The 16,804-nt window shown below is 41.4% G+C and overlaps 1 protein-coding gene across 2 annotated transcripts; it reads right to left on the reverse strand.

The window, feature by feature from the left end:
• Positions 1-492: 492 nt before the first annotated feature.
• Positions 493-16,162, reverse strand: cpsf1 (cleavage and polyadenylation specific factor 1). Of its 2 annotated transcripts, none has more exons than XM_034599327.1 (38): positions 16,016-16,162; positions 14,569-14,732; positions 14,447-14,474; positions 14,208-14,341; positions 14,037-14,117; positions 13,769-13,920; positions 13,464-13,610; positions 13,199-13,338; positions 12,951-13,061; positions 12,754-12,847; positions 12,582-12,669; positions 11,603-11,752; positions 11,339-11,390; positions 11,167-11,240; positions 11,011-11,085; positions 10,835-10,915; positions 10,449-10,544; positions 10,157-10,339; positions 9,822-9,963; positions 9,550-9,728; positions 9,200-9,339; positions 7,894-8,074; positions 7,575-7,781; positions 7,354-7,443; positions 7,115-7,261; positions 6,857-7,009; positions 5,733-5,849; positions 5,359-5,449; positions 4,385-4,469; positions 3,635-3,776; positions 3,360-3,512; positions 2,501-2,677; positions 2,097-2,163; positions 1,957-2,004; positions 1,710-1,865; positions 956-1,085; positions 718-856; positions 493-641 (listed from the first exon to the last, which is right to left on the reverse strand). In XM_034599327.1, exons 2-38 carry the CDS (start codon positions 14,710-14,712, stop codon positions 594-596), a joined length of 4,422 nt encoding a protein of 1,473 aa, XP_034455218.1. In that variant the 5' UTR covers positions 14,713-14,732; positions 16,016-16,162; the 3' UTR covers positions 493-593. The 2 variants fall into 2 exon arrangements, with proteins under 2 accessions (XP_034455218.1, XP_034455219.1); XM_034599328.1 differs by having other exon boundaries at positions 14,569-14,734; positions 15,661-16,152.
• Positions 16,163-16,804: the final 642 nt, after the last annotated feature.

Here is a 16,804-nt window from a genome sequence, read left to right on the forward strand (position 1 = left end):
CTAACCCTTGCTCTCACTGTGTACGACTACTGTCTTAAGTCAGAGAGACATACATCGCTGAAGCAGAGACGATGACCAGAAGTTAGCGAGTCACAGAAAAGTCGTCTTCTAGCAGTTGTCAATGCACGTACGTGTTTTGGAGCGAAGCTTTGACGAAGGGGGCCGATGGGGCTTCAAAAGATTTCATAGAAATCAGTTCAGTTCTTTAGTTCTTGAGTGATCCTGCTGACAGACGAACAAACCATCTCCTTGGCAGAGGCAATAATGTTGTAATGCATACTGACTGCTCATTGGTTGCAATGTCAACATGTGACCTCACCAAATGATCTGTTTTAACCTTTAATAAAATCTTCTACCTCCTGTTTGAGAAGTACTTGTGTCTTAAATCGCTCGACGTGAACACATTACAAACAACCAGCCTTGTGTCATGATTTCACCGATTTTTTTTTTTATACAAAATATTCTAAGAAAACACAACTGCCATCTGTTTTTGTTCAACAAGTAAGAAAAACAAACAAGGATTTCACAGAGATGATCATAACAAAACATGGTTTCCACTTGACATGAGGGTGGACGAGACGTGGGAATGTGGCTCAGAAATGAGCTGTTACTCTGTCGATCTCCAGAAGGTCGTCCAGGATCTGGAGAGAGAAGATGAAATGAGGAAACAAGCCTGAATGCATTCTCTGTTGTGTTAGCAGTGAGTGTGGTTCGTACTATGTCCTGAGTGGTTCCGATCTTTTTGGCCAGCTCACTGCGCTCCATGGTGCTGAGGTACAGGTACTTGTTGAGGAGTTCTCCGTCCAGGATGTTCCTCACAGTGTTCTGCAGGCACCGTCTGTCACTGTGCAGCATTCTAAACCAAAAAATACACAAGTCGATTAAAAGATCAAACTTACACGTGTGTGTTAATCTAAATATGTGACCAGTAGAACACTGATGAGCAGATGTGAACCTGAAGGCCTTTGGGTTTAGACCAGCGTGATGAGGCAGCATTGTGTTGAGAGCATTCTGTAACATCAGCAGTCGTCTGTACGTCTTCTCCTGCATGGGCAGCAGCAAACCAACTCCTCCGTCTAAGGTTGCTGTGGGAACACACATGATAAACATGAGTATATGAAGAGGATTTCAGTGCCACAATTTCATGTGATGTACAAAAGTTGAATGAAACAGTTTTTCTCAACTTATATATATATATAATTTTTTTTTTATTAGATCGAACAATGCCCAACAAATGTCTGACAAAAACAGTTTCATAAAAAAATGATCATGTGCAGCGCGCTTTGCCTCACTGTTGCTGTCACTCCCTCCTACAGCATCGGTGGTCCCTCAAAACATGCATGAGGTTCTACCGTCCTGGACAGACAGGTAGAATTTGACCTAACATGGGTATGTACGGTACTGTACTGTGTGTGAGGTCACAAAGCAATCAGAGGAATCAACCCTGCGTTCAGACCTCTAATGGAAGGCGTCCTAATCAGATGCCCGAACCACATCTACAGGCTCCTTTCGTTGCGAAAGCAGCAGACCCATTCTGAGCTCCATCCAAATGTCTGAACTCCCAATCACCCAATCTCTAAGAGTGAACCCAGACACCTTATGGAAAGCATATTTTGGCCACTTGTGTCCGCAATCCAACCCGACCCTGCTAACCTCACTGGACAGGGGCTACCCCTCCTCACATACCCTACCCGGCAGACATTTCTTACCAAACCATGTGATGTGCTTGTTGTCCCAGGTCAGAGACTTCTTGCTGCCGGCGTCTAGCGCTCCTCTGCACGGCATCCGCCAGAAAGTGTTAATGTTAGCTCCAGCGTTGAAGTCCGCTCGCCTCAGCAAACGCATTCCTCCGAAGCTCTCTTTAGCTGCAAACACATTCAGCAAATTGCATGACTGGATGTGTATTTGTTACTGGGTTACATGAGGTGTAAGTATGTAGCCCCATCCTCTCGTTACCTTCTGGTAAATACATATATACATAGAGGTTCTGGTAGCGATCAGACACTGAAAGAATAAGAGAAGAAAAATGAATTAGAAAGGGAGGATTTGATATGATGTTTGAACTGAATTCTCTTCCAAAGGGCATCACAAATTACCCAGGAATCCGAGCTGGTTGTTATCCACAATGAATTCAATGCTGTAAACCTCCAGGGGCTTTGCATCCTGGTGCCGGAACAAGAAGAAAACAGTGAAATTTAAACGAGGGCAGCTCCAGTCCCAGAATTGTCTCCTGCTGCCAGAACTGCTCTCGTCAAGATGAACTCCACTGGAGATTAACACCCACAGGAGACACGCCGTCAATACCCACTTGTACAGCTTAATCAATGAACACTCCACTGCTTGTACAACAGCCCACAGGGTAGTTGATCTGCCTCTGCTCCTGAATGGAACACTTAGACCTGCTTGTTTGTAAACTCACCCAACGTCAATCCTGTGGCTCTGAATTCAATCGACAGGGTGTTTTATCAGTTTGTCTGCATCAACAGTGTAAGTCACTCACCCTGCTGACGAGCGACAGTGTCTTGCTCTCCTCCTGGTAGCGCAGCAGCGAGATGCTCTTCATCAGGTCGGCGGCCAGGATGAAGTTCTTGATGCTGAACATCTGGTGGATGTGGAGCTGAGTGTCGATGAAGGCCATGCCTGTCAGGTCGTTGTCCTTCAGGACCCATAGGAAGATCTGCAGGGACACAGAGGCCATTGACCTCGGAGTCATTTTTGATTCTGACCGGTCTTTTGATGCTCAAGTGAGCAAAGTGATGCGGCAAAATTAAATTCGGCAGAAAATCAGCAAAAAAAAAAAACATACAAAGATTACACAACTTATACAAATCACTGCTGGCAGGATTTTAACACAGACTTAAAACTAGTGACCATGTTACACGAATCCTTGCTGCACTTCACTGGTTACCAGCATGTTGTAGAACTGAACGATCAGGCTTCTGCCTACATCTGAGATCTGCTAACCCCTAATTAGCCTGATTTCCTATAAGAACTGGTCTGAAATCATGACCGGGCTCCTCAGCTGCCTGGAGATCTCAGGCAGGTAAACTCAGAACTTTCTTTTAAATCTCTTCTTTTATTGTATAGTTGAAACTATGATTGATATTTTTGGACTTAAAGCGCTATGTAACTTTAAAACATTAAAATGAAGCTATATAAAGAAAGTTATTAACACTTTTTTTTCAATATTATGTTAGGTCATCACAAGTTCTGGCCAAACATCTACACACCTATTTGTAGGTATACTTTTAGCATTTCAATTCCAGTTTTAGTATTGGTCTGTAGTTGGACACAATGTGAGACAGCAGTGTTTTTATGGTTTCCAGATAAGTGAAGTGCAGATGCTGTGATGGTGAGACCTTCTGTCCGATGGCTGAGACCAGGTATCCGTTGCAGTGACACAGAGCCGTCACCGGCCCCTTCTGTTCCTTCTCATACAGCACTTTGAACTTGTTCTTGGTGAGGGGCTGGCCTGGCTCCGGCACAACTTCAATCACGTCCATGATAAAAATCTGAACACAAGAAACAAAAGAGAATTTGAGTCAGTATAGCTTAAAAAAGCACTTCAATGTCGTATTTTCGTCAGATGTGGCCTCTGTGAATCCCTTTTACAGAAACCCTATGTGCTGCTCACCCGGCCCCTGCAGGTGACCTCCTCCCCCTGCATCAGGCAGGTCCCTGCGGCCACGTAGCCCTTCAGGCCAGACACTGTCTCCTGACTCCTCAGGGCCACCGTCTTCATACAGGTCACATGCTCCCACTCCTCCAGGTCGATCCTAATGTAGACACAGAGGAGTAGTCACTCATACACCGGCTTCCATCGAACAGTTTACGTGTTCCTGTGTTGGTTCTTCTGACATGTTGCCATTATTTGATAGGAGGCAGATACAGGGAAAGACACCATTGAGAAAACAGCATGTGATCAGTTACATTTCAGTTCTCAAAGTCCAATACACACACCTGAGGTCATTTGTATATGCTTGAAGAAAACCATCTACATTTGTTTTCATTTTAAAATACTAGAATATCTGTAATTGGATCCAGACAGTGACAATTATGAGCCCAGTAGTTTAGTTGGGAAAAATTCAGCTTGCAGTGTTAAAAACTGTTTGTCACAAACCACAACCACTTGATGATAGTTAGCAAAAATCTAAATACTCAACATATTCATATAACAATAAAGAAACATAAAATATGAATCCATTTGTCAGTAATCTTCTAACCATATGAAAAACTCCCAGCTCAAAGTGTGCAGGACAACCTGCTCCAGAGAACCTGCTCCTCTTTATCAATAGGTCCCTAATGTCTATTAAAACCAGGCAACACTGTAGATTTTCTCTTGTTTTTCAAAAGGGTAACGATGTATAAAGAAAACAGCTTTTACCGTGTGTTGGGAATGGTCTCCCAGCTGACTGGAGAGATGAGCTGGATGGAGAACCTCTCCTGCTGAGGATTAATGTAACGTTCATCTGCAGGACGACAGTACAGAAGTGTCAGTAAGATATTGCAGATAAAAGGGAAATAACAGTTTCAGAAATTCATGCAATGCTGATCTTCAGTGAATGTATTGTCACATCAGCAGTCATATCAGTAATCTACAGATGGTTAGACGTGATCACAAAAGTCTAAACATGGGGTTGAAAATGGTTGATGGTTGAACTAGTTAACAGAAACTAATTTAAAAGTTGGGATAGAAAAGCATTAATGTTTGAAACAGTAGCTAAATCTCAATAAATATGTTTTACAAACAACTGAAATTGTTTACTGAAAAGCTTTAAAGAAATGTACAAGTTGAAATAGTTAGCTAATAATAGTTTACATATTTTTCAAATAGCTAAATGGATAAATACCTGAAATAATTATTGATACATTTTTTCAAATAGCTTACAGTGAATAGTTAATGTAGTTAATATTAATAGTTAGCTAAAAGTAATTAACAAACTTGTCAAAGAGCGAAATAGTTGAAATAGCTAAAAAATATGAATTAACTTCAAAATCATTGAAATGGTTAGGTAAAAGTAATGTACAAACTTTTCAAATGGTTAGCTAATACAAATAGTTCGCTAAAAGTAATTTACTAACTATTGAACTTCTTTGCTAAAATAAACACCAGACAAAGACACTATAATTATCTAAAAGTACCTTAAAATGTTGAAACAGTTTGCTGATATCAAATCAAGTAGTAGCAGTATCAATCCATATTTTGCATGATGAAAAAATAATAATTATAAACAATGAACATCAATCCATTCAGATCACTGCATCGGTAACATGGAGGGTGGTGTTGACGAAGTACTTAAATTCATCTGATAGGATTGTGGGGACATGTCAGACCAACAGGGTGTGTGAACGTCTGACCTCGATCTATGGTTTCGAACTCCTTTTCCTCTCCAGTCATCCTGGGGATGCGAGTGCAGGGCTCTTTTATGCTGGTACACACAGCATACACCTAAGAGGGGGGAAAATCCACAGTCACATACAAAAACTTCAGATCAAAGACTAATCCTTTCAAAGTCACCCTCACTGGGTTTTTTCTCTCTCTCTCTCCCTCGCAGTAAGAAAAGTTTGAGGCCAGAGGGATTTCTCTTTCAACTTTTCAAAGAAGTCCGATCGATGCGCTTTTATTTTGCATCAGGTTATGCAAGTGGAGGTGTGTGAATCCAGGGAGTGTGTTTCAGCTTGAATTTGTGTCACGTCGCTGCTTTGAAGCCACTGAGTGAGCGGAGCCTTGCCTTAGATTCGACGTGGTAGGAGACGTAGTGGACGGTGCACCTCAGTGGGATTTTTCTGACTGGCCACGGGGCATCGTAGGACAGATATGTGGGCAGCACGCTGATCCTCAGTTCCCCCTGTGGGAAGACACACACACACACACACAATGAAAACTGTTTGAGGAAGTAGAAACTAGATGAAAAAATGTACGATTTCAGAAGGTTTAAATGATTATGATGAGCACCAAGGACATTTATGGAGACAATTAAGAGCTGGAAAAAATGCCAAATGTGCCAAATGGTGGTCAAATACAATGCATATTCCAAAAATATACAAAAGGAAAAAACAACACATCATCCAGATAAACTAACAGATCCAAAACAAACCCGCTGAAAAAGGCATTTGTGTTGAAGTTCCCCTCGTGACCCAAAAATATCTGAGTCGATTGTAACTTTCATATCCAAAAATAAATGCCTGTACAGTATTGTTGACACTAGACACAAGCTACATTTTACTGAAACACAATTATTTCAGGGAAGTGCATGCAGATGTGAAACAAAGCATCAAACACACCTTTGGTTGTTTCTCTCCTGATACATACTTTCTTTTTGAACTCTGTATTCAAACCAATGCAAAAAAACTTTGTTTGACAATAACAGCAGAGCATTTGTTTACCTTAGGTATGTCTTATTTACAATAATGCAATTCTGCTTCACGAAACCAGATTTTACTACCATATGGCAGCTCCTGGAAGTAGGCATCATGGCTCTTTTTGTACCATTGTGATTAAATCTCTTTCAATGTTTTAATGGTTAAATAATACGTGCATTTATCAACTGAGGGAGGGAGTGGAAAGAAACATTTAGTATTTTGAGACGCGTTGTGTTTCAGAATCTGTTTAACAGTTAACAGCCTCTGAAGACAAAAATATTAAGTCCAAGATAATAATGATGACATCACAACTACTGAAATCATTCATAGTTCTCATCATTCATACCTGTGTGGAACCTTTATGAATTAATGTTTAATGTGTTTTTGTTTTATGTCTGAGTGTTTAATATCAGGTTTTCCAGACCTGATAAAGAAGAGAAGGCTCTGACAGCAACACATTAACATGACAAAGTGAGAAGGTGTGTCTGTGTACCTGCTTGTTGAAATACAGGAAGCCTTTGGGGCAGTTAATGTTGTGGAAGGGGGAGAAAGACTCGATGGCGCCATCAATGGTCATGGGGTGCAGCCTCATTGCTCCCCGAGACGTGACCAGCATCCAATGTGGAGATGGACCACAGATGAACACCTGTGTCAACAAGGAAAATAATTCACTAATCCAACATACGACATGGACCCTGGAAGCTTGTGATGGAATCCTGAAATAAGTGTTCTTAAAAAATGCCCTCCTTACCCCTGAGTATCCGGAAATGTCCTCAAAGTATCTGAACCTTGCAATGCGACTTTTCACGGCTGAACTCTCCTCGGCGGCGCCGCTCTCGGCCTTCTTATCTTTCTTCAGCTTTGTTTTCTTTTCTCTAAAGTTAATATTGTGGGGCACCTGTGCGGAGTAGAGTGACATTGTTAAGATTTGCTTCATCCAAAGCTCAGTTGATTTCCTCCACCTGTATCACCTCATACTGTATCTTGTACCTTTTTAAAGCGGACCTTCAGGTTGTTTTGTGGCTGCTGTTGATCGTATGGGAAAGCTTCATAGATCAGAAGCTCCTGTTCCACATGAACCTAGACAACAAGAAATAGTTTTGTAATGCTCTCTTTTTTTTTTTAATCTAATTAAGTTTTTTCTTTTTATGAAGCACTTAAATCAACTGAAACACAAACAAACATAGGGGAAAATGAAAGTAGAAACTCACCAGTAAATACGGTCTGCTGTGGTTGTTGCCAAGGGAAATCAAAGACACCTCTTTGACTAACGGGATCTCTCCCTGTCGTGTTACTTCTTCCTTTTTGCCCTCCCCCTGTGCTGCTGATTGGCCAGAGGAACTGTCAACCAGCACCCTCTGACCAACTGGGAAGTTCTTCACCAGGAAGACCAAGCTCCAGTCCGGCAGCTGGTAAATCTGAAAGCACAAAGAAAGGATCATGAAAAAAATGTGTGTTTTTAGCAAAGATGTTATCGTGTCACTAATAATACTTTATATACTCTTAAGATATTACATATATACACCATACCTCCATGACACCATTCTCTCTGATGATTATGCACCAGTGTGTGGGCTCTGCTTTCATCGATCCCCCCTCACTTCCAAAATGTGTGTGTGCCATGTAGCTGCGGCCCATTTCATCCTTTGTATTCTCTGCGTTGGCATTGGAGTCTCCATACAGCATTTCCTCCTCGTCATCCACCACGTTACTGCAACGACAACCAGTCCTCACATGAATACAACATCTAACAACTAGTCGTGAGATTGATCAACCTATGTAGACTGGATGAGACCTGTGTGTATATAACTTAAAGACTGGGTGCAAGGTCCCTTTCGGGCCAGATGAGACGTGTTCAACTCATCCACAATGTCATCATTTTTAATACATGTGACTGATGAAAAGCATTGTGATTCGCTGACATGTGGGAAATGTGAATTGCATTATGGGAAATGTAGTTTGTTTGTTAGCCCTCTTAGCCTGCAAAAATGTTTTGATAGTAGACGAGGGCAGGCGATCCAAGTGAAAGTAACAATATTGAAGCAGTGTTTCATTGACGAAAAACAACAATGAAAATAATGAAGAAGATTAAGACACGCACAACGCAGCCGCAAGATTTTCTGACGCGTTCACAATAGCAACAAATTCTCTGCAGAATTCAGGTGAGCGGTGGCGCAGCAGGCAAAGACTGAATGTAACGTATTAATTCCGCTGCAGAGATCACGTGATTTTGTATAGAGCACATCGACACAAGCGTCTGCTTTTATCACTAAAAACTCTTTGTCTTTTACGTGTATGGCCATGCTTTTTCATCCTTTGTTTCCTTTTCTTTTTTGCGTGTTAGAAGCGCCATCAACCCCCTTCCTCGCTCGCTGTGAATTCTGCAGTGGTTCTCCTGCTGTGTTCTCAGATTGTCTACTCCGGACTTTCTACTAGGAGGCCAGGCGGAGAAACCCCAGAGGCTCTCACTCGGACATTTGTGTTCACACATACACCTCCCCTGAGTTCAGTGCATGTCTGAAAACATCTTTAGAGACACGAGGAGGAAGAAAAGGTGGGGTCTCGGCAGGTTTTGCTGGCTTTATTGATTTTTCCAAGTTTAGAAAAATGACTATGACTAACAATGAAAGCCAACTCTTTAAGTTAATGTTTTTTATTTCATGTCTCTAATCTGCTTCAGATGCAGAGGAGAAATTTAAGTTTTTGTAAACAGTGGCCATTCTGTTAGCTGGTCAGCAAATCCTCAGATTTTAGATGGTTGTTTTCAAACAGTGTTTTAGAGTTTGTTTTTTGTTTTTAGGTCTTAATTGGTTAAGGAGGTGATGCAAATTCTTACCTGAGGTCCTGGATGATGGTCTCTGTCTCAGACTGACTCCTGATGACGGTGTCTTCTTTGACGGAGCAGTTCACTTTGTTTTCCGTGGTGAACATGCCGCTTATGTCTCGGTAGGCACACAGTGTGATCACACGTGATTGCTGAGGAACGAGAAGCAGTTTTAGACAAGTTAAAAAAAAGCATTTTAGAAGACCAGTTTCCAGATATGTGAGTTTACTACTGTGCTTCATTTGGATATTGATACTGCAGAAATCTAATTAGTGACAATATTGAAACTACTTTTGCCAGCCGGGGGGCGTGTTTGGTCAATAAAACCCTGTTGTAAAGACTGATGAGCATGATCTACTCACAGTGGGGATATGTGGTTTCTGCAGAGCCAGCCGATGTGTCTTCCCCATGTACGAGTCGATCTTCAGCACGAACATGGTGACTACTCCATCTGCTGTCATGATTACCACAAAAGGGTCGGCCACAGAGCAGTGCACTATGGGAGAGCCCAGGTCCACTGGGATAAAGTGGAGCTGTGTGACTGAAATCAGATTGGAAAAGAAGCATGAGAGTGAAACACATATGTAAAATCCAATTATTTCTGACTTATGCCAATTGTTTTTCCTCATTTTACCTCCTTCCAGCAGTCTAATACCCATGGGTGACACTTGGATGATGTACTTGTTGTCACCTATGTTTCCAGCGAACACGGTGGGTCCCTGGGTGGCAAAACCGCTGGTGTCCAGCTCCATGATCTCCTGACCAGTTTGTAGGATCTGCACAAAAACGCAGCCAAGATACATTAGACACTGTCCAGAGTATGAAAAAGACAGGTTTTAGTTTCCCGACAATTCAGCATAAAACTTCTTTTCAAAACTTTATTTTTTCTATTTCATATTAAAATGTATTCATTTAAATTCTCGTTCTAATATAGATTATAATCGGTTGTGTCATGATGGAAGTTTTTACCATAGTCGAATCTTCTCTGCTTAGAATGAGGAAGCCGTGCTTCTTCTTATCGTCCTCCATGGGGGGCTCCGTCTTCTCCTCCTCGTCTTTCTCCTTCTCCTCCTTCTCTTTTTCTCCCTCTTCACCATCCTCACTGTTCTCCGTCTCTCCTCCCTCCTCTGACTCATCAGCTGACTTTACAGCCTGGGAAAGGACCAGGAAACATCTTACAGCAAAACAAAAGTGCCACTACACATTTTTGAACATTGTGATCATTGATTAGTGAAAACCTTAAACTATTAATACTCAGTACTTTTTTGTCTTCCTTGACCTCACTTGAGATGACCGTCCACATGTCATGGCAACCTGGCAGCTCGAATGTAGTGACGACCTGGGGTCGGATGCTTCTCTGAAAACAGAATGGAAACACATTAAACGCATTGGAAAGAAAGAGAAATAATGATAAAACACAAACAAGACTGTGTGCTGTGTTTTATTGAAGTGTCTCAACTTGTATCTGCGTTTTTTACAGGCTACTCCGTCGATCTCTGAGGCAGCCCTGGTAGACCCAGACTTTCTATAGCACCGCGGTCCTCACGACTGCAGGTTTTAGGACGGTGCAGAAACAACAATCATGCATACACTAATCTAAGCGCACATGCATAAAAACAACAGCCCGGCTAAATGGGGAGGGTTTACCTGAAGTACAGACAGTGCACCATTCTTGCCGTTACCAGAGCAAACTACAACCTCCAGGTCAGGCTCAGGGTTGTTCTGGAACTGTGGGTAGGAGAGAATCAAAGTCAGTGATATCCAGTACAATTCTCTGCTGGCACATCAGCAGCACCACAGAGAACTTTTACAAATGTCTGTACCTCTTCTGACAAGAAAGCAGGTTCCCCCATGGAGGCATTCGAACAAGGTCCAATGTTGAGTATGCTGTCACAAACCTGTAACCACAGACAAACCCATCACATTCCACACAGATCTGCAATTACATACAAAGCAGTAAAAAGCTTTGGATTTACTACCTCAAAGGAGTAGGTGGCCAGCTGAGTGCCTGACTGGGCCTCGCTTCCATACACTTCAATCTCATCCACCTCATCTGTCAAAACAAAGATATTATCAAACAATATACAAACATGGAGAGATTGGCAGATCACACACATATTTCTGGCACATATAAATCAAACTTGAACGTACCTGTCCAGTTGGTGGAAGATTCGACTCGCTTCTTTTTGCTCGGTGGCTCCTCCTGGAATTCATTAGCAATAATTTAGAACAAAGAATGTGTCGATGAAAAGCTGTCAAACAAAACAGGAATCCTTCAAAGTACAAAGTGTTAATTGGAAAACTGACACATGCCTTAACCAAACTAACTGCTGTGATAGAAAAGCATAAAGCAAATGAAAATAAAGTGAACCCCAAAATGTATAAAAGGTCACATTTTCCATATCACTGAGTTACCTGTTTGTCTTTATCCATCTCTGTTTCCTGGTCCTGATTTTCGCTGCCCTCCTCTGGTGGCGTCTCCTGAAGTTTCTCTGTGTATTTCAGGAGCAGAGAGTTTCCGAGGCGGGAACCGAGGAAAAGGTAGCCTGGCTCCATGGTCACCATCTAGAGGAGTCAAGCCCACAGCATGAGGCATCAGTTCTACAGACTGTCTACGTACAGTATCTTAATCCTCTAGAGGCGGATTACTATAGTATACAGTATATTCAATTTTGATTTTATATCCTCAAATGTCACACATAATAACCTATCTATTGGGTTTGGGTAAAGCCTGAAGAGTTTTTATTCAACTTTCTTTGTTTATCTCACTGCTCTGCTAACTCTTTGGTGTATAAGTGGTAAATTCTATAATATTAAAGTACCGGTACCTTCAAACCAGCTGTCACTAAACTCCAATGGCTAATTTATTCTCATTGTTAGAGAGGGAAACAGACTGAGCCATCTGTCCGTACTTTGTGTTCCTTTTCTGTCTTCTAAGAGCGTATGAATATTGACAAACAGACGAAATGGAGCAGTACCACTGGAAATCATTGGGGGCAGTGTAGCCAACCGTTCAAACAAAACAACAATAAGACACAAGGAAGAAATTTCAACAGTGGCAGAACTTTTTGTGGAGAGACTCTGTGAGTTGATAAGTTGGAGCACCAAAGTTTACAATCAATATTTTCACAACCTCCTTCACCGTTAGCATGCTTGTTGTTTTCAACCCTAAACTCTGCGTCGCCCTCTAGTGGATGTTTTGCTTAACAACCACACCAATGTAAAGGATGCACGGACGTATGTGGAAAGTGATGGTTCCATCGTTTCATACAGACGTATCTTTTTGTACTTAAACGCAGCATAAATGAGCCTCAATACCTCCTGACTTTCGTGTTTGTATGACTGTGTCTGCATCATCCGACCGTGTTTGCTCACAGCTACAAGCAGAACTTACACAAGTTGTCAGGACGCTGGCAGCGGCTTTGTCGAAGTGGAACGCCCGCACACTCCTCATGCCATCAGTAATAAGGGTTAACACATAACTGCAAGACAACAAGAGAATAGTCAGAGAAGAATCATAAACTATCAACGTTGTTCCTGTTATATTTGTAATGACAAATACTCACATTTCTCCTCCTTTCAAAGAGATGACCATCTTATCATAGGCAATAAAATCTGACTGGGAACAGTCCAGTGTGATCCTCACTTCATCCTGTAAACCTGCAAAACCAAAACGCATGGATGTCAACAAATATCAAACAGTGTATGTATGTGGCCAAGGTGAATATAGTACATGCGAGTGTGTTCAGGTCCTAATGCTTACGCAGTGGGAAGGCTGTGGTCCCCGCTGTTTGAGTATTGAGAGAAACTCCATATGGTGGAACACTCTGGTTCAAATACAGCAATGAATTCACAGCAAACACCACCACACCACCTACAAAGATTTCAGAAGTGATCAGCACACATTAACAACACAACACACTCCCTCATATAGTGTCAACTTAGATCTCACACTGTCTAACAGAAATTATCTTTATGGCAAAGTGGGAACTTTTAATTCCCTCCACTCACCGATGGGTTTGGGAACAGCCATAACTTGCGTACAGTCAAAGGGCAGATTACTGAGAGACCAAATGACAGGATGAACCTTTTGCATGATGTTGAGGGAGATGGCGACGATGCTGCAAGTGTCCTGACGCACAGCAACACGTCTGGCAAAGTGACACACAGAGAAGTTAAACGCTGAACAAAAACAGAAGCTCACTCTTGTTAGCGGCTCAGAATGTCAAATAAAAACAAAACGTTTGCATCCTATCTGGTGGTGTGTTGGACTGACCCAGGCCATGTCTGGTTGGGCTCAAACAGGGTGAGCAGCGTAGGCTCATAGTAGCCATGCAGAAACTTCATGTCAATGATGTTTAGTAGCTTCTCGTCTAGCTCACGGACATCAATGATGTAGCTGGGTAGGAAGCTGGATTTAGGTCTGGAGGTGAGATACAGAGACAGTGTTGTATTCAGCATGGCCAGACGACTTTATCGCAGGATTAAAAGTGGAAAAGGTTAGTTTTAAAAGGCACAGATGCCGCTCAGATACTTAAAAACACCAATAACCACAACGTATAGGAGAGGATGCAGGCGTACCCTTCTCCGACTCCACCCTCCTGCTCATCAGTTAGAGTGTCCTTTCTGAACGGCAACACCACAAGTTGGGTGCCATACACAAGCATGACAGCACAGCGATTCTCTGGATCTACGCGAACCATGGGTATGTGTACATTTTGTACAAAACCATCCTGAAAATTTAACAAGAGACCCAATTAGTAATAAATAATTCACTTTCTGCACATAAACATTTAGCTTAACTCAGAAAGATACATCAAATGTTATCTGTGTTCATGTTGCTACATACTCTGAGTTCTGGTTCCTCAAAGTAATGAAGAGACAGCGTCTTGAGGTCATGTGTCCCAGGGTCATACTCCACGACAGACAACTAGTGAAACAACAAACAAATCCGGAAGTCAGTTACGAACTATTTTAGCAATTTTAACATTCAGTCAGTGGACAGCTCAGACGGCCATACCTTGGCATCTTTGAAACTGAGGAGGAGTGCATCTCTGTTGGAGCCCGAGAGCTGCACACTGGCCATGGACATAACATTTCCAAAGAGAGAAAAGGACGCCACCTGCTCCAGCTTCTCCTTACGAGATTTAGAATCTGTAGGAGGACAGATTTAAGTTGGATTGCAAAAACACTCATGCAAGTTTATGTAACATATTAGTAGTTCATTATGCTCGCTTTAAGCTTGATGCCCAGACTTACCTGCAGATTTGTCAGCCTTTGATGTACTCTGAAATGATGAAATGACATTTAACACACAAAACAATTACAGCGTATATTTCAAAACTTAAATAGAGAAACAAACCAAGAGGAGACACATTTACCTCAACATCGTGGATGATCCTGTAGACAAAGAGTTGAGATGTTCCTGCAACGACCAAGTTCTTCTCCTTACTGGATATAAAGTTGCAGTAGACAGAAAACTCCACTGCAGTGGGGGTGTGGGCTTGCCTGTACACGGCATACATCCTGGACGATCGCTCTCAGCCTCTGACATGGGGAGAATATTCAAGTCAAGACCTCAACACTTTTGCCACTGTTCAGTATAAACAATTATGATTTACCAAATATTTATTCTTTTCTCCATGTCTGTCATTATTTGAATGTATCTTAGTTTTTTTAACTTATCATCAAAGCATTTGTGTTTTTTCTTTTCTAAAGATTTTGTCTCTATCTTTTTATCCATCGTTGTGTTGCTTTTGTTAGTCATGATTGTACAGAACTTTTTGTTTGTTTACTTTTTGCTACGATAATTGTTAATCCTTAATCCTTGTCCATTGCACAATTACAGCACTTTGCCTCAACTCTTGTGGTTTTTAAATACTCTTCATAAACAAATTCACGTCACTTGAATCAGAGTGGTTGGTGGTAACTGGCAAGTAATGTGAAACCATGCTGGAATGAAATTAAGTTCATTGGTGAATCGTGAGATGAATGAATTGCAAGTTCATGACTCAAACATTCATGAAACGTTTAGATTCTGTTAAATGCTCGTGCTTTAACATCATCAATCCAGTAAACGTCTTAATGTCTACTGCTCTCAGACTGCTGTACAAAATTATACTTCATTACATGCTACATTATAGCCGAGGTTCAAAGTGGGAGGCGGGTCTCCCACAGGAGCGACTCAGTTAATGGGAAAAGTTTAACATTAGTTAATGCATTTCATAGGGAGATCATATTATTTCCGCTTAAACAGAGTCGGAAACTAATAAAAGCCTGTGGACATAAACATTCAAGTTTTTGGCGCTGTAAACTAAACATGTAAACAAGTGAAACTAAGCAAGTAAACTAGCAAAACAAATCAAGTAAACAAAACACATTAAGGTGGGATGAAAGGGCGCATTTTCCAACCTCTGACAGAGGGGAGGCCCCGGTCTCACACTTTGAAAGCCCCTGTATCAAACTATTCTTACCTGTGACTCTTTGAGAATAAATGGCACTGTGGTAAAGATGCCCCCGTGATACATAAACGCTAGCTAGCTTATAATGTTCTAAATGTAGCGTTGACGTTAGTCTGCTAAATGAGATAATCAGCCCACATTCTGATGGATAATTTAAACTTATGGAACATGCAACCAGCAACACAGAAATGTTGTCATGACCAATGTGTGCCTGCAGCACAGCTAACAGTTAGCATCGGATAACGAATGTATGGATATGCCGGGTAACGTTAGCGATGTTAGCGAGGTGCTACTGTAGCTAGCAAAACGTCTGCACCCGAGCTTTTATAATTTATTTGCAAAACATGACTTAAACGTGTTAACGTACCTATATCAAACACGTTATAAGAGTCTGAAGCTTTATTGTTCCTTCCTCTGTTCACATTTAGGATATCATACTTTGATGTAGCCTGCTAAGCTAGCAGTTAGCTGTCGTGCAGTGTTGTGGCTACGCGAGGGTGCTGCTTTTTCTTCTTCTTACGCTTTTCCATTTCCGGTAGATTAGCTCCTCCGATACGCGTTGCTGCCACCACAGTTTGAAATAATTTTTTGTTGTTGAGAAAAACTGGAAAATATTCAGTTATTCATTGTCTTGAATATCAGGGTAGATGGAGACAGCCGTATAGAAATGTTCATGTTTTAAGTTATCAGCTTTATTTCATTAATTAAAGATAGCAACCCAGATTTATTAAAAACAAAGACTCCAAGAGGCTGCAGATCCACCATGGATCCCGATGCAAAGCGAGGGGTAGTTGAATTTCAGACTATTTGCTGCAATTTAGCATAAGGAAAAAATAAACAGTTTTTTTTTTTCAATTATGAAATTCAAAGTCTTTGTTCTTGCAACCCATAGAAGCATCTGATCAACTCTATTCATTAATAGAAAATGCGGTGTAATGAAATTTAATAAGCTGAACATTGATTGGACTGGGACTTGATTGTCAGGGAACACATGACAGATGAAGCGTCTCTTTCCTCCTCTTCATCACATTAGTGTCTCATCAATACAAGTTACAGACTTGACTTCTTCCCTACAAATATTTGATTAAAAACAATGGTGTGCTTAAATTACACTCTGTTTAAGAAAACATAAGCTTTTAAAGTAAAGCTGAATTAT

Source organism: Hippoglossus hippoglossus, chromosome 11, assembly GCF_009819705.1.
Source record: "Hippoglossus hippoglossus isolate fHipHip1 chromosome 11, fHipHip1.pri, whole genome shotgun sequence".
NCBI lineage: Eukaryota > Metazoa > Chordata > Actinopteri > Pleuronectiformes > Pleuronectidae > Hippoglossus > Hippoglossus hippoglossus.